This window comes from Chiloscyllium punctatum, chromosome 49 (assembly GCF_047496795.1).
Source record: "Chiloscyllium punctatum isolate Juve2018m chromosome 49, sChiPun1.3, whole genome shotgun sequence".
Classification (NCBI taxonomy): Eukaryota; Metazoa; Chordata; class Chondrichthyes; order Orectolobiformes; family Hemiscylliidae; genus Chiloscyllium; species Chiloscyllium punctatum.
The window spans coordinates 38,846,398-38,864,936 of NC_092787.1; the positions used below are offsets into that span (position 1 = coordinate 38,846,398).

The window sequence follows — 18,539 nt, forward strand, 5'->3', positions numbered from 1 at the left end:
CCCACCCCCCCTGAGGGGGTCAGTACACTGACAACACACTGTCCCCACCCCCCCTGAGGGGGTCAGTACACTGACAACACACTGTCCCCACCCCCCTGAGGGGGGTCAGTACACTGACAACACACTGTCCCCACCCCCCTGAGGGGGATAATACACTGACAACACACTGTCCCCACCCCCCTGAGGGTGATGATACACTGACAACACACTGTCCCCACCCCCCTGAGGGTGATGATACACTGACAACACACTGTCCCCACCCCCCTGAGGGGGATAATACACTGACAACACACTGTCCCCACCCCCCTGAGGGGGGTCAGTACACTGACAACACACTGTCCCCACCCCCCTGAGGGGGATAATACACTGACAACACACTGTCCCCACCCCCCTGAGGGTGATGATACACTGACAACACACTGTCCCCACCCCCCTGAGGGTGATGATACACTGACAACACACTGTCCCCACCCCCCTGAGGGGGATAATACACTGACAACACACTGTCCCCACCCCCTGAGAGGCGCCGTTTCCGGTGAAAATGGCGGCGCTGCCGGTGGACGCGGTAACTCAGGTCCGTGCGGGACCGGGGGAGAGGGGCCGAGCGGCATCATCCACTCGACCCGTCACTCTTCATTCTACCCCCTCACCGCATTCTGTCTCCCCCCCTCCCCCCACTCTCTCCCCCAATTCAATTCCCCATCTCTCCCTCCCCCTCCCTCACTCTCTCCCTCCCCCTCCCTCACTCTCTCTCCTGCCCATTACTCTCCCCACTCTCTCCCCTCTCCCCCCCATTCTCCCTCACTCTCTCCCTCCCCCTCCCTCACTCTCTCCCTCCCCCTCCCTCACTCTCTCCCTCCCCCTCCCTCACTCTCTCCCTCCCCCTCCCTCACTCTCTCTCCTGCCCATTACTCTCCCCACTCTCTCCCCTCTCCCCCCCATTCTCCCTCACTCTCTCCCTCCCCCTCCCTCACTCTCTCTCCTGCCCATTACTCTCCCCACTCTCTCCCCTCCCCCCATTCTCCCCCCTCTCTCCCCTGCTCTCCCCCTTCTGACCAACCCCCCCACCCCCAGCCAGCTGATGTTTTTGTCTATTTCTAGAGACTGTCGCTCCAGGGGAAAGTGGCACTCGTCACTGGTGCCAGTTCAGGAATTGGGGCTGGCACTGCCATCCTTTTTGCCAGACTGGGAGTCAAGTTGGCTCTGAATGGAAGGAATGTGGAGAATCTGACCAAAGTGGGCAAGGCATGTGAGGAGGGAGGAGAGTGCCTGGTGAGTAAACAGTCATGGAAACCTGACATTTCCAGGTGTACTGCACCACTGTGAGGTGGGTGGGGGGAGGAAATGGGTTGGCATTGTTGCAGCCATCCTCATGATTCACCCTGGATCTTAGTGGTTCATATATTTTATACCCTAAAATATCCAGCAATTGATTCCTTCCCCTTTTCAACTGTACTAGTTTTAACCCTGTGCCACAGTGAGTTTAGACAATAGGTGCAGGAGTAGGCCATTCAGCCCTTCGAGCCAGCACCACCATTCATTATGATCATGGCTGATCATCCACAATCAGTATCCTGTTCCTGCCTTATCCCCATAACCCTGGGTCTCACAGCACCAAGATTCCAGGTTCGATTCAAGCCTCGGGCGACTGTCTGTGTGGAGTTTGCACATTCTCCCCATGTCTGAGTGGGTTTCCTCTGGGTGCTCTGGTTTCCTCCCACTAATCCAAAAGATGTGCGGGTCAGGTGAATTGGCCATGCTAAATTGCCCATAGTGTTAGGTGCATTAGTCAAAGGGAAACGGGTCTGGGTGGGTTACTCTTTGGAGGGTCGGTGTGAACTGGTTGGGCCGAAGGGCCTGTTTCCACACTGTAGGGAATCTATTCTAATCGAACCCTTGATTCCACTATGACTAAGAGCATTGTCCATCTCTTTCTTGAAAGTATCCAAAGACTTGGCCTCCACTGCCTTCTGGGCCAGAGCATTCCAGAGATTACCACCAAGCTACAGGGAGAATTGAGAAATCTCTAGGTGTGTTTCGCTATAAACTCAGTGTTTCCCTTTGTTTTCCCTGCAGCCTCTGCTGCTTCCCGGTGACCTGACCGATGAGGCGACTGTGGAGAAGGTGGTTGAAGAAACGCTGAATCACTATGGACGGTTGGATGTACTTGTAAACAGCGCAGGAATACTGCACATGGGGACTATTGAAACCACAAGCATGGAACACTTTGACCAAGTTATGAATGTTAATGTCAGGTATAGCCAGCTCTTGGGCTACTTTCACTGGATCACTCCTGAGAAACAGCTCCTCTCCCCCAGTCATTACCTCCCCGTATTCACCCCCTTGCCCATGTCTTCCCCCCAGTCTTCCCTCTTCCTCCCCCTCGCCCCTTCCCCCTCTCTTCCCCCATGTCTCTTCCCCCCACCCCCCCTTTTTTTTGCCTCTCTCTTCCCCCTTGGAGCAATACTCTGCATCTAACTTTATGCAATATCTGTTCTGGGAGTGTTTGAAGGGACAGTGTCGAGAAAACTCTACTTGCAGTTTAAAAGAGTAGAAGAAGGTCAACTTTGTGTCTCACCCCATGACGTATTTGACTTGGGGGATTTTGAGAAGTGTACATAGAGCTTTACTGAGTATCTAACGCTATACTTTACCTGTCCTGGGAGTGTTTAACAGAGACATTGTAGAGCGAGCTTTTCTTTCAGTTTGAAAATAGGATTGGGGCAGTGCTACACAATATCTAACCTGGTGCTGTCCCTCGTTTGGATTATTGAGAGAGATAGTGTAGGGGAAGCTTTACTTTCAGTTTAAATGAGTAGATGGAGCTTTACTTTCAGTTTGAAAGAGTCAAGGGAGCATTGCTCTGTATCTAACCCTGTGCTGGGGTGTTTTTTTGGGGACGATGAATGAAACAAGTTCAACATTATTAAGATAAATTTCTCTGAAATATGCTACAAAACCCCTCCGTTGTCTCAGACTGTTTTAATGAAGGTGTGGAATTCCATTATATGCTTCTAAGGCAGTTAATAAAATTACTGAAACTTCCCAGCTAATTTGATGTTGCTGTGAGTTATGTACTCACCATTGAGATTTACCTTTATAGAACTGATTTGATATAAATCTAGCCCCACAATCCCTTCTCTATCAATTAGTTAAAGCTGTTTACAGGATGTCATAGAGCTGTACAACATGGAAACAAACCCTTCGGTCCAACTCGTCCATGCCAACCAGATATCCCAATCTGACCTTGTCCCATTTTCCAGCACTTATTCCATATCCCTCCAAATCCTTCCTATTCATGTACCCATCCAGATGCCTTTTAAATGTTGCAATTGTACCAGCCTTCATCACCTCTTCTGGCAGCTCATTCCATACACGTACCACCCTCTGCGTGAAAAAGTTGTCCCTTAGGTCTCTTTTATATCTTTCTCCTCTCATTGTAAACCCTCTGGTTTTCGACTCCCTCACGTGTGGAAAGGCTGAGCTTTCAGGCAGTTCTTTATTCTCGACGTTGTGTGTTTGTGTTCTGTCCAATAGGTCTGTCTACAATCTCACTCGCCTGGCTGTGCCCCATCTCATCCAGAGCCAGGGCTCCATTGTCAATGTGTCCAGTGTCAATGGCCAGCGATCGGTAAGTGTGAAAAAACAGAACTCACTGATTGTGACTGTTTATTGATTCCAGTAACAAATGGCTGGGATTATAGCATTCCCCACTGTTCTGTCATGAGTTTGAATCTATGATACTGAGAGAGGGTGGGTAATGGATTTACCTCCCACATTAGGGACTTGAGCATGGTCCAGGCTGAGGGAGTGCTGCACTGTCAGAGGTCTATACTGGCAACCACAGCTAAACCAAGAAGTCTTGTCTGAATTCTTGGTGACATGTTAAATATTCTGAAATAGGATTTGTAAAAGGTTTTCACTGATGCATATACAGTTCCTGCATCTGTTTCCATTCATTCACCGGGATGGGCAGCACAGTAGCTCAGTGATTAGCATTGCTGTCTCACAGCGCCAGGCATCTAGGTTCAATTCCCCCCTTGGGCAACTGTCTGTGTGGAGTCTGCCCGCGTCTGCGTGGGTTCCCTCTGGGTGCTCTGGTTTCCTCCCACAATCCAAAGATGTGCAGGTTAGGTGGATTGGCCATGCTAAATTGCCCATAGTATCCAGAGATCCGCAGGCTAGGTGGATTAGCCGTTGGAAATGCAGGGTTACAGGGATAGAGTAGGGGGCGGGTCTGGGTGCGATGCTCTTTGGAAGATTAGTATGGACAATGGGTTGAGTGGCCTGCTTCCGCACTGTAGGATTTCTGTGATTCTATGGGAGCTACCAGGTCCTGAACATCTGTCTGCCTTTGATTTTCATTTGCTGTATTTAGTGGGTGACACGGTGGCACAGTGGTTAGCACTGTTGCCTCACAGCGCCAGAGACCCGGGTTCAATTCCCGCCTCGGGCGACTGACTGCGTGGAGTTTGCACATTCCTCCGGGTGCTCCGGTTTCCTCCCACAGTCCAAAGATGTGCAGGTCAGGTGAATTGGCCATGCTAAGTTGCCCGTAGTGTTAGGTAAGGGGTAGATGTAAGGGTATGGGTGGGTTGCGCTTCAGTGGGTCGGTGTGGACTTGTTGGGCTGAAGGGCCTGTTTCCACACTGTAATCTTAACTTTTTCGGAATTTGTACTAAACTCACTAAGTTCTTCCTCGTGACTTATTGCTCAGTTTTGATGACTCCTTCCTTCTCGATGAAAACAGATATAAACTATCACCAGCTCCTTATCCTACTGTACCAGCTGTCCATGATTATTATTAGTTCAACATTCCTTACAAGTATTTGTTCATACTTAATTTTGCAATTACTGCCTCTTACCCCCTTTGGATTTTCCTACTTATCCTTCAAACAATATCAGCTCATGATCACATTGCTGTCTGTGGGACCTTGTCATGCGCAAATTTTTTTTTGACGTAATTTATTCATATTGAGTTAGTGTCACTGGCGAGGCTAGTATTTATTGCTCATTCCTGGTTGCCCTTGAAAAGGTAGAGGTGAGCAGTCCTTGGAAACTCCCAGAGTGCTGTTAGGAAGGGAGCTCCAGGATTTTGTCACTCACATGATTTAACTGTCGAGCTGCTGGAGCAGTGAGAGACTGAATGACCATTTGACTTGGTTCAGGGCTGGTGGAGAAGAGTCACTGATATTCCCTTAAACTTGAACCTGTATCCAGTACTTACAGTGATTTTTTTAATCTTCACTTTTTGTAGTTCCCTGGAGTCGTGGCCTACTGCATGTCAAAATCAGCCCTGGACCAGTTCACACGGTGTTTGGCCCTCGGTAAGTGTAATCTCTTTGGAAAATTCTGTCTACTATTGTGTTAAATCATAACACTTCCATGGTCCTGCTCCCCCCACCACCCAAACCTCTCTCTCTCTCTCATGCACCACAATCCTCTGAATTATTTGCCTTCCTCACATCCTGCACTCTTTAGTATCTCCCATTTTGATTCCCCAGTTTTTGGTGTTTATGCCATCAGATGCCTGACCCCCTCAATTCGTAATTTCCTCCCCAAAATCATTTTAGCTTTCTGTTGCTTCCCCTCACCTTTTCCTTGGAAAACTCCATCTTTGACTGACTTTTTGTCTGTCTTAAAACCTCCTAGCGTTCATTGTGTCACAATTTCCAGCAGAATGTTGCGTGAAACCTATGGGACATGTTACTTTGCTCAAGTTGCTAGAAAATGAGCTGTTATTACATTTTGAGCTCTGTTTAATGCTGATCAGAATTGGAGCTCACTGCATACTTTTAAACTGAAAGTAAAGCTAACTGTACTCTTGTAAACTGAAAGAAAACCTCCCTTTATTCTGTCCCCATTAAACATTCCAAGGACACACAGTGCATAGGGGTTAGATACAGAGTAAAAAGGACAGTGTTTGGAAAAGGGTCAGGAATCTAACTTTAAGCACATTGGATAAAGGGATGACAATGAGAAGAGGGACAGGGCTGAAAGTGTATCTGAATTCACGCAGTCCTAGCAGAGGATTCTCTGAAGGTTAACTTACAGGATGAGTCAGTAGTGAGAAGGCAAATACAATGTTGGCATTTATTTCGAGCTGACTAAAATACAAAAGCAGGAATGTACTTTTGAGGCTTTATAAGCCGCTGGGCAGACCACATTTAGAATATTGTGTGCTCCAGTTTTGGGCCCCATACCTCGGGAAGGATGGACTGGCCCTGGAGTGGATCCAGAGGAGCTTCACGAGAATGATCCCAGCAATGAAAAGCCTAACATATAAGGAATGTTTGAGGACTCTGGATCTATACTCGATGGAGTTTAGAAGGTGTGTGGGGGAATCTTACAGAATACCGAAAGGCTGGGATAGAGTGGACATTGGGAAGGTGTTTCTATTTGGACGAGAGACTACAACCTGAGGGCACAGTCATAGAGTAAAGAAAAGATCCTTGAGGAACTTCTTCTGCCCAGAGAGTGTGGTGTAATGTATTGAGCTGGATAGAAAGCTGGTTGGGCAGAGAGGAATCAAAGGGGACGAGTTAATGAATCCTTTTCAATTTGTCAGGCATTAAGCAGTGGGGTGCCACAGGGATCGTTACTAGGGCCCCAGCTATTCACAATATATGCTAATGATTTGGATGAGGAAACAAACTGTAACATCGCCAAGATTTTGATTGATACAGAGTTAGGTGGGAGGGCGCAGGGATCCTTCAGTATGATCGGGACTGGTTGGGTGAGTGGGCAGATAAATGGCAGATGCAGTATAATTTGGATAAATGTAAGGTTATTCACTTTGGAAGCAAAAGCAAGAACGCAGGTTACTACCTGAATGGCAGTAAATTGGGAGAGGGGAGTGTGCAGCGGGACCTGGGTGTCCTTGTGCACCAGGCGCTGAAGGTGAACATGCAGGTGCAGCAGGCGGGAAAGAAGGCAAAAGGTATGTTGAGCTGAATAGAGAGAGGTATTTAGTACAGGAGCAGGGATGTGGTTGGTGCAGTTATACAGGGCCTTGGTGAGGCAACACCTAGAAGATTGTGAGTCGTTTTGGTCTCCTTTTCTGAGGAAGGATGCTCTTGCTCTCGAGGGAGTACAGCGAAGATTTACCAGGCTGCTTCCAGGGATGGCAGGACTGACGCATGAGGAGAGATTGACGAGGTTAGCATTCTTTTAATTGGAGTTCAGACTAATGAGGAGCGATCTTATAGAGACTTATAAAGCTCTGACAGGACTAGACAGCGTGGATGCGGCAAGGATGTTCCCAATGGTGGGTGTGTCCAGAACTAGGGGTCACAGTCTGAGGATTCAGGGGAGACCATTTATGATAGAGATGAGGAGCTATTTCTTCACCCAAAGAGTGATGAGCCTGTGGAATTCATTGACACAGGAAGGATGTTGTGACCAAAACATTAAACATATTCAGGAAGCAGCTAGAATGTAGCATTTGGGGCGAATGGGATCAAAGGTTAAATGGAGAAAGCAGGTTGAGGCTATTAAGTTGGACAATCGGTGATGAATGGTGGAGCAGGCTCAAAGGGCCGAATGGCCTCTTCCTGCTCCTATCCTTTATGTTTCTAATCTATGGAATGCATTGCCACAGAAGGCTGTGGAGGCCAGGTCATTGACTTTATTTAAAACAGTGGTAGATAGGTTCTTGATTGTTACGGGGATCAAAGGTTTTAAGGACAAATTGGAGAATGGCATTGAGAAAATTATCAGCCGTGATTGAATGGAGGAGCAGACTTGGGCTGAATGGACTAATTTCTGCTCCTATGGCTTATGGTCTAAAGTTCCCTCTACTCTTTTAAACTTAAAGTACATCTCCACCTGCACTATCCCCATCAAACAATCCAGGACAGGGACAGCATGGCATTGGATACAGAGTAAAGCTACCTCTACATTTTTTTATAAACTGAAGTAATAATTCAATCTACTCGACACTGTCCCATTAAACACTCCAAGGACAGGTACAGCATCATGTCAGATACAGAGTAAAATTCCCTCTACTCTTTTAAACTGAAAGCAAAGCTACCTTGACACTATCCCCATCAAACACGCTAAGGACATGGAGTTAGGCACAGGGTAAAGCTCCCTTTACACCATCCAACTTTGAGACTGCATTCTGTTTTGTCTCATTATGTTGGACTCCCATCTGTGATTTGTCTCATTGATATTACTCTGGGCTCTGGTTTTGGTTTCACCCTTCGTTTGATTCTCTCCTAGCTGTGTCTTTGCCATATTTTTATCTGAGAGCTGAGAGAGACTGGAGTTCACAGTTTTCCGAGGAAATGTGAGAGTTTCAGCTCCGAGGCTGAAATTCTGTCAGCCCATTCTGATCACATCTATATTGATAAAGAGGGGCTTTCCCTGCTTGGTTCTGTTTCAGCCCTGCTGGACTAATCTTGTATCCTGGCCTGGAGTTTCTGAAATCTGCAATAGGTTGGAGACAGTCAGGGGGGTGACACTGCCAACGGAAGGAGGAAAGGACTCCAGTGTAATACTCTGCTTCTCTCCCTCTAGATCTGGCTCCCAAAAAAGTTCGAGTGAATGCTGTGTGGTGAGTCATGGCTATTCTCTTCCCATTTCTGATCTGTTCTGGATTATCACGTCACTCTTGGTTTTGTCTTAACATTTTCTGTCACTGTTCCCCTGCAACCCCTCTCTTGTCCTCTCAGTTATTCCTCCCACCTGCCCTCCATATGCCCATACCATCTGCTCCCTCTCATTCCCTTTCTGCTTTGCCCTCTTCTTCCCCCTTCATCCCTCCGGCATGGTCCCTGTCCCTCCCCCTCCCTCCAACACCCCGCCCCGAGGTCTGTGTTTCCCTTTCCTTGTGAGTATCTTGCCCCCCCCCAACCTCTTTCTGCTCACACCGCCCCAGATGTGACCTTCTCCTCCCTCCATCCTATGTCACCTTTCAAGCACCCTACCTTCTGTTCTTCTTCCCCACTCCCTCACCTACTTGCTGCACACATCCATGCTCTCACTGTCCTGTGATCTCTCCTGCCACTGGCCTCTATCTTGCCTTGGGCACTCTTTCCCCCTCTCCCTTGTTTAGAGCGCATCACACCTGAGCCTAGTTCTTTGATATCATAAACAAACATCAAACAGTACAGCACAAGAACAGGCCCTTCGGCCCACCATGTCTGTGCTGACCATGATGCAACTCTAAACTAATCCCAATGGCCCGCACATACTCCATATCCCTCTAATTGCTGCCTGTCTATATGTCTACTTAAAGGCCTCTTAAATATTGCTGTCATCTGTTTTTAACATCTCATCTTCCAGGCACCTACCACCCTTTGCAGAAAAAAGAACTTTTCTCATCACATTTTCTTGAAGCTTTCACCCTCTAGCCTTAAAACTATGCCCTCTAGTATTTCATATGTCTACCCTGGGGAAAAAAAGATTCTGACTATCCACCTATCAATGCCTCTCATAATTTAGTTTATTTCTAACAGGTCGCCCCCCCCCTCAGCCTCTGATACTCTGGGGAAGACCGTCCAAATTTGTCAAACCTCCCCTTTATATCTAATACAGTTCAACATCCTGGTAAACCTCTTTGCATTCTCTGCAAAGCTTCTACGTCCTTCCTATAAAGTGGTGACCAGAAGTGCGCATAATACTCCAAATGAGGCTTAACTAAAGTTCTATTCAGCTGTAACATAACTTGGCAACTTTTATACTCACCTGATTAGATTAGATTACTTACAGTGTGGAAACAGGCCCTTTGGCCCAACAAGTCCACACAGATCCTCCGAAGCACAACCCACCCAGACCCATTCCCCTACATCTACCCCTTACCTAACACTAGGGGCAATTTAGCATGGCCAATTCACCTGACCTGCACATTTTTGGACTGTGGGAGGAAACCAGAGCATCTGGAGGAAACCCACACAGACACGGGGAGAAAGTGCAAACTCCACACAGAGAGTCGCCTGAGGTAGGAATTGAACCCGGGTCTCTGGCGCTGTGAGGCAGAAGTGCTAGCCACTGTGCCGTGATGAAGGCAAGCAGGCTGGATGCCTTCTGTACCACCTTACCCACTTGAGTTGCACTTTCAGGGAGCTACGGACTTGCAACCCCTCCCCCCGTCCATGCATCAGTACTCCGAAGGGTCATGTCATAGAATCCCGACAGTATGGAAACAGGCCATTCGGCCCAACAAATACACACTGACCCTCCGAAGAGTAATCCACCCAGACTCATTCTCCTACCCTATTACTTTACATTTCCCCTCTCTAATGTACCTAACCTACACATCCCTGAACACTATGGGCAATTTAGCATGGCCGATCCACCTAACCTACCCACCTGTCAATTTTGTCTTGTGTTTGACCTCCCAAAGTACATCACCTCGCATTTGTCTGGATTAAACTCCATCTGCCATTTCTCTGCCTATGTTTCCAACTTCTCTATATCCTTCTGTATTCTTTGACAATCTTCCTCACTATCCACAACTCCACCAATTTTCATGTTGTCTGTAAACCTACTAATCAGAGCACTTTCATTTTCAACTAAATCATTTTTATAAATTACAAACAACAGAGGTCCCAGCATAGAGCCTTGAGGAATACTACTGGTCATAGACCATCAGTCTCAAAAGCACAGAGATTGCTGGAGAAACTCAGCAGGACTGGCAGAATGGTAGAGAGAGAAACAGACTTAATGTTTCAAGTTCGGTATGACTTTTTCAGAACTCTAGTTCTCTCTCTCTCTGGCCAATTTCCCACCAGTTCCTGCTCCCACTGGTGAGAGTGACTAGCTCAGCACAGTGAGGGATCAGCAGCAAGTTCCCTGGTCTGAGCCGCAGTGTGTGTGCCTTCTTCTCTCTCTACTGTTGAATCTTCTCTCATTTTCCTACCCCTTTCTAGCCCTGGAGTGATTGTGACGGACATCCATAAGCGAGCTGGCCTGAGTGAGGGCGATTACGCTGAGGTACGTTACTGACCAGTGTCACTGGACTGTCAGCTGACTCACTGATTGCTCACTGTAATGTTTTCATTCTGGAGTTGAGCCACCCAGTCAGTTCCAGTTTCGGGATACCCCTCAGGGAGTGAGGGATTGGGATAACTCTACACCGTGCCCAGTCTGTTACAGAGGGGCTGAGGGTTGGGTCCAGAACCTAACCTGCAGCTACAGGAATGGGAAGAGGTACAGCACAGGGATAGGGAGCAAACTGAAGAACCCCTTGGCACACGCAGCTTTGTAATCCTCACAGTTTCCTCAAGTTCTTGAGGTTCTGACTTGAATATTCATTGTGTGAAACAGGTGACCTACTCTCATCTGCCACTACTACTCCAGGGTGAATGCAGGGATTACCTGCCTCAATACATATTTATTACATGTTCAGCAAATTTTGCAGAAGGAGGCCATTGGCCCATCTAGTCTGTACTGGCTCCTGAAAGAGCAGTCCAGCCATTCCTATTCTCCAGCCCTATCTTCATAGCCCTCTAAATTCATCCCTTTCAAATATATATCCAGCTCTCTTTTGCAACCTCTTGTGGAATCTGCTTCCAACACTCTCCCAAGCAAGGTATTTCAAATCCCTAGCAACTCTCCTCATCTCACTCCTAGCTATCTTGCTGACAGTCTTTAAACTGTGATGTGGTTATGGACATACCACTGAGTGGAAATGGAACATCCTTCTTTGCCCTGTTCAGGCGACTGAGCACCTCAATAAGGCCACCTGTTAATCTTCTCTGCTGTAAACAGAATAAACCTGATTTCTCCAATTTTTCCTTGCAATTAAGATCCCTCATTTCAAGTATAATTCTAGCACACATTGTGCTCTGTCCAGGATTTTAACATCCTCCCTTAAATAAAGTGCCCAGAACTGAACGCAATACCCTTAATGTGGTCTGACCAGTGCTTTGTAGAGGTGTAGCATCACTTCCGTGCATTAACTGTATACTCTGTACTTCTATTTAAAAACCCGAGGATCCTAAAAACCATCTTAACAACTGTGACGCCTTGCGTGGCCACCTTCAGAGAATTGTGAGCGTGAACCCCGAGGTCTCTGTGCTCCTGTACTCCCCTCAGAATTATATCATTGAGCCTTTATTGTCTCTGAGGAGAAAGTGAGCACTGCAGATGCTGGAGATCAGAGCTGAAAAATGTGTTGCTGGATAAGCGCAGCAGGTCAGGCAGCATCCAAGGAGCAGGAGAATCGACGTTTCGGGCATCAGCCCTTCTTCAGGAATCTGAAGAAGGGCTGATGCCTGGAACGTCGATTCTCCTGCTCCTTGGATGCTGCCTGACCTGCTGCGCTTTTCCAGCAACACATTTTCAGCCCTTTATTGTCTCTCCATGGTTGGTCTTCTGAAGTGCGTTGCCTTACATTTCTTTGTATTGAAGTTCTGCCGAGTGTCTGTTTGTTTTGATTTCTGGATTTCTAAAATTAAATTCAAATTTCGCTGTCTGTAAGCTCGGCTTTGTTTAATGGCTGTCCCGCTGAATCCAGAGAATGCACCGGAGGCAATGCTGGGTGAACTTCTCTTATTTGTCCCTGATACACAGTTCTCGTCTTCTAATTTTTAAAAATTAATTTGGGAGATGTGGGTGTTGCTGGTGGGGCCAGCATGTGCTGTTCATTCCCTAGTTGGCCTTGCGATGGTGGTATTGAGCTGCCTTCTTGAATCACTGCAGTCCGTGTGATCCACATTGCTGTCAGGGAGGGAATTGCAGGATTTTGACACAGTGACAGTGAGGAAACGATGATCTGTTTCCAAGTTGGATTGGTGAATGGATGTAGAGGAACTTACAGTTGGTGGTTTTCCCATGTATCGGCTGTGCTAGTATCGTTTGGGGTGGCACGGTGGCTCAGTGGTTAGCCCTGCTGCCTCACGTTACCAGGGACCAGGGTTCAATTCCCACCTCGGGTGACTGTCTGTGTGGAGTTTGCATATTCTCCCCGTGTCTGTGTAGGTTTCCTCCCACAATCCAAAGATGAGCAGGTCAGGTGAATTGGCCTTGCCAAATTGCCCATGGTGTTAGGTGCATTAGTCAGGGGTAAATGTAGGGGGGAGGGTTACTCTTGGTGGGTCGGTGTGGACTTGATGGGCCAAATGGCCTGGTTCCACACTATAGGGAATCTAATCTAGTCTTTTTGGTATGGAGTTGGATGATGCAGTGTAAGTGCCTTGGTGAATTTCTGCAATTCATCTCCTGGGTGTTGATGGTGGAGTGACTTGATGTTTGTGGCTGTGCTGCCAATCAAGCTGGTGGCTTTGTCCTGGATGGCGTCAAGCTTCTTGAGCGTTGTTGGAGCTACACCCATCCAGGCAAGTGGGGAGTATTCCCTCACACTCCTGGCTTGAGCCTTGTAGAAAATTCGATTCTCCTGCTCCTTGGATGCTGCCTGACCTGCTGCGCTTTTCCAGCAACACATTTTTAAGCTCTGATCCCCAGCATCTGCAGCCCTCACTTTCTCCTTGTAGATGGTGGACAGGCTTTGGGGAGTCAGGAGGTGAGGTATCCACTGCTGTATTCCTAGCTTCTGAGTTGCTCTTGCAGCCACAGTATAGATGTGGTTAGTTCAGTTCATAGAGTCATGCAGCATAGAAATAGACCTTTCCATCTAACCAGTCTATGCTGGCCATAATCCCAAACTAAAAAGGTCCCATCTGCCTGAGCTTGGCCCATATCCCTCCCTCCAAACATTTCTTATTCATGTACCTATCTAAATATCTTTGAAACATTGTAACTGTCCCCTCATCAGTTTCTGTAAAATGGCAACCTTTAGAATATTAATAGTGGGGGTTTCAGTGATGTTCGTGAACATCAAGGGGCAATGTTAGATCCACTCGTTGGAGATGGCAAATTGCCTGGCATTCGTGTGGCATCAATGCTAATTGCCACTTGTCAGCCAAAGCCTGGATATTGTCCAGGTCTTGTTGAATTTGGATGTGGACTGCTTTAGTATCTGAGAGTCACAAATAGTGCTGAACATCAGCAAACGTCTGATGCACAGGAGGTCTAGGACGTCTGAGGAACTCCTGGGGAGATGTCCTGGGGCTGAGACGGCCTTCATAGCCAATTGGTTGCAGTATTGAGGGAGAGGGCAAAGCAGGAGGAGAGTGGCACACTGCACGGAGAAGGGGATTGCTAATTCAGGGAGAGGGGCTAGAGACAGGGATGGGTATTATGGGTGTGTGCTAGCTCTGACCTTATCTCATTTCCTTGCAGTTCCTGAATAAATGCAAGGTGACCCATGCCTTGGGGCGTCCTGGACAGGTGGATGAAGTGGCTCAAGCCATTGCTTTCCTGGCCTCCGATGCAGCTTCCTTCATCACTGGAGTCACGCTGCCAGTGGATGGTGGGCGCCATGCCATGTGCCCACGGTGACTGGATAAACTCCTACATGTGCCAGGCAAGGGTCCCAAAGAGCGATGTTTATAGCGTGGTCACCTTGTCATTGCCAGTGTTCCCAGCAGCCACTGTGCTTTGAAACACCATCACTGATGAGGAAGTGGCTGTGTGACATTTCTGAACGGGTTTCCAGGGAAACTACAAGGTGCATTGAAATTGGATGAATTTCCACTCCACTCAGTTTCTTCAATTTGAATAAAATCTATGTTCCTTTTGTCCCTGAAACGTCATTCATTTTGTTTTCACTGCAGTAGAATTTGGTACAAACTGATTTTCACCTAATGACATTGGACACAAAGTGCTAATTCTTATTTCTCTCCCAACAGATGTTACCACACCTGCTAAATATTTCCAGCATTTGCTGTCTTTATTTCAGATCTGCAGCTCCAAAATATGTGCTTTTATCAGTTTCAAACCCCTGCTACCCCTTGTCTTGCCCGAGTCCAATTCCCAATCTGCTGAGTGCTCACTTACCTTCCCTGGCTCCCAGCAAAGCAACACCTTGATTTTGAAATTCTCAACCTTGTTTTTAAATCCCTTAGTGGTCTCACCACTCCATTCCTCAGGAATCTCTTCCAGCCTTCTGAGATATCGGCGCTGTTTTACTTCTGGCTTTGTGAGTGTGCCTGGCTTTTTATCGCTCCACTGTTTTTGTCCACTGCCTGGGTGCTAACCTGTGCTGTTCTCTGCTGAACCCCTCCACTCTCTCCAACTAACTATCATCAGCTGACCTTTTTGACCAAGCTTCTGGTCACCTGCTCTGTTATCTCTTCATGTGGCTTAATGTCAAGCTTTGTCTGATAAGATTTCTGTGAAGTGCCTCAGGATATTTTGCTTTGTTTAACGAGCTGTGTATATATAAATACATCAACCTTAGGTATGGACATTCTACTTGAATAGACAACTCTTTACTTACTCCAGATCAGTCGCTGGAGGCCAGTGTGTTGTCGTCCACATGCTCTGATTCAGATATTGGCAAATTCTATACTGTTCAACATTTGTTTACAGGCTAAAATTAAAAGCTGGATTTAATTGCAGGATTATGAATACACTGAAGCACTAATTCAGATGGAAGACTGAGAGTGGGGATTGGTTTATCCTAACAACCGCACTTTCCTTTTAAGAGGCTGCTACCAAGAGTTGACTCGTGTCAATTCAAGTCATTTCTGGGCTGTTGTTTTGGTTTCTGAAGGTTATGAGTCAACTGGTCGACAGTGCTCAATTGATACAGTAAAGGAGGACAAAGTAAGTTCACAAGAGCTTTGATCCACATTGTTGGAGTCCCATCTTTTCTTTGTTGATTTCAACAAACATATCAATAATCTGATGGATGCGTGGGAATACACAATACTAAGCTAATTTTTACAAAGTAAAATAATTCTGCGTTGTTTAACACTTTATTAACCAACATACTCTTAGATGATTTTCATTATTAGGTATTTGCCACTCCTGGTTTCCATATAATTGTGAGGTTGCTGCTAGTGCTTTTGGGTGTCAGCAAGAGCAGTCTTTCTTTATTAAAGTAAAGGCTCTCGTGTGTGAGCTAGTCTGTCTGAATGGCATCAACAGATTTGCAACTTTCGTTTTACAACTTTCACAGATTTAGTGGAGACTAGAAATACCACCAACAGGTTTCTTTCCCACTATTACCCCAACTTCTGAATTGCTGTCCATTACTCGTGTTCTATATCCTTCAATATGTCAGACATAGACAGAGAAACCAGGAGCAAGAGAAGGCCATTCAACCCTTCAAGTGTGCTTTGCCGTTCTGTGTGACCATGGTTAGTCCTCTTTCTCAATGCTGTATTCTTGCATTATCCTCACGCTTTTTGGTGCTTTGAAAATCTAAAAATATATCTATCTCTTCCTTGAATCTATTTGATGAGTTGGCCTCTGTTAGCGTTCTTCGGTAGAGAATTCCCTAGGTTCACTACCGTTTTGAGTAAAGAATATTTTCCTTATCTCAAACCTAAGTGGCCTACTCCAACCCCCGGTTCTAGACTCCTCGATCAGGCAAAACATCCTCACTGCATTCAGTCTGTCCAGCCCTGTTTGAATTTATTTTAATCAGATCCTCTCCTCTCTTTCTAAACTCTATTGAATACAAGTCCAGTTTATTCCTCATAGGGCAGTTCTGCCATCCCTGGTATTAGCTTAGTGAACCTCGGCTGCACTCGCTTAGTCGCAAGTATACCCTTTCTTAGGTAGGGAGATGAAAACCGCACACACTACTCTGGGTGTGATCTCAGCCAATGTCTTGCAAACCTGTAATAAGACATCCTTATTTCTGAACTCCAATCCTCTTGCAGTGTAGGCCAATATAACATTTACCTTCCTAATTGCTTGCTGCACCTGCATGTCTACTTTTATTGACTGGAGGACAAGGACACCCAGATCCCTTTGTACATCCACACTTCCCAATAGTTCTCTGTTTAAATAATACTCGGCCTTTTTTTTCACACTGAAGTGTATGACTTTTAATTATGTTGTACTGCATTTGCCATGTGGGAGAAACTGAGGTCTGCAGATGCTGGAGATCAGAGTTGAGAGTGTGGTGCTGGAAAAGCGCAGCAGGTCAGGCAGCATCCGAGGAGCAGGAGAATACACGTTTTGGGCAAAAGCCCTTCATCAGGAATCATGTGTTTACCCACTTCCCTAACCTGTTAAATCACCTTGAAGCTTCCTTGCATCCTGTTCACAACTCAGTCCCACTCAGTTTTGTGTCACCAGCAAACCTGGAAATGTTGCATTTGGTTCACTCATCCAGGGCATTTCTGTATATATTGTGAATAGTTAGGGCTTGAGCACTGATCCTGGACTAGTTACTGTCTCCACTCAGAAAAAGATCCATTTATTCCCATTCTCTTGCCTGTAAACTAATTCTTGATCTACGCCTATGTATTTTTATGCCAATCCATTCCATTTGTTTTAACTTTGTCCACTAATCTTTTATGAGGGACCTTATCAAAAATCTTCTGAAAATCCAAATACACCACATCACTGGTTCTTGAATGTGGTTCCAGTCATAATGACCAGTGCACCGTGTATTCATGGAAAAGCACAGCAGGTCAGGCAGCATCCAAGGAGCAGGAGAATTGACGTTTCAGGCATGAGCCCTTCTTCATGAATGAGGAAAGTGTGTCCAGCAGGCTAAGATAAAAGGTAGGGAGGAGGGACTTGGGGGAGGGGCGTTGGGAATGCGATAGGTGGAAGGAGGTTAAGGTGAGGGTGATAGGCCGGAGAGGGGGTGGGGGCGGAGAGGTCGGGAAGAAGATTGCAGGTCAAGAAGGCGGTGCTGAGTCTGAGGGTTGGGACTGAGATAAGGTGGGGGGAGGGGACATGAGGAAGCTGGAGAAATCTGCATTCATCCCTTGTGGCTGGAGGGTTCCTAGGCGGAAGATGAGGCGCTCTTCCTCCAGGTGTCATGTTGCCATGGTCTGGCGATGGAGGAGGCCAAGGAGCTGCATGTCCTTGGTGGAGTGGGAGGGGGAGTTAAAGTGTTCAGCCATGGGGTGGTTGGGTTGGTTGGTGCAGGTGTCCCAGAGGTGTTCTCTGAAATGTTCCACAAGTAGGCGGCCTGTCTCCCCAATATAGAGGAGGCCACATCGGGTGCAGTGGATGCAGTAAATGATGTGTGTGGAGGTGCAGGTGAATTTGTGGCGGATATGGAAGGATCCATTGGCGCCTTGGAGGGAAGTGAGGGGGGAGGTGTGGGCACAAGTTTTGCATTTCTTGTGGTTGCAGGGGAAGGTGCCGGGATTGGAGGTTGGGTTGGTGGGGGGTGTGGACCTGACAAGGAGGGAGTGGTCTTTCCGGAACGCTGATAGGGGAGGGGAGGGAAATATATCCTTGGTGGTGGGGTCTGTTTGGAGGTGGCGGAAATGACGAAGGATGATACGATGTATCTGGAGGTTGGTGGGGAGGTAGGTGAGGACCAGTGGGGTTCTGTCCTGGTGGCGATTGGAGGGGCGGGGTTCAAGGGCGGAGGAGTGGGAAGTGGAGGAGATGCGGTGGAGAGCAAAGTCAACCACATCTGAGGGGAAATTGCGGTCTTTGAAGAAGGAGGCCATCTGGGTTGTTTGGTATTGGAATTGGTCCTCCTGGGAGCAGATGCGGCGAAGGCGAAGGAATTGGGAATATGGGATGGCGTTTTTACAGGGGGCAGGGTG

The 18,539-nt window shown here is 47.2% G+C and overlaps 1 protein-coding gene across 1 annotated transcript; it reads left to right on the forward strand.

The window, feature by feature from the left end:
- Positions 1 to 480: 480 nt before the first annotated feature.
- On the forward strand, positions 481 to 14,595 carry LOC140469596 (3-oxoacyl-[acyl-carrier-protein] reductase FabG). Its single transcript, XM_072566268.1, has 8 exons — positions 481 to 574; positions 1,102 to 1,272; positions 2,077 to 2,255; positions 3,538 to 3,631; positions 5,258 to 5,327; positions 8,521 to 8,557; positions 10,875 to 10,938; positions 14,188 to 14,595. The coding sequence occupies exons 1-8, from the start codon at positions 542 to 544 to the stop codon at positions 14,344 to 14,346; spliced, it is 807 nt and encodes a 268-aa protein (XP_072422369.1). The 5' UTR covers positions 481 to 541; the 3' UTR covers positions 14,347 to 14,595.
- Positions 14,596 to 18,539: the final 3,944 nt, after the last annotated feature.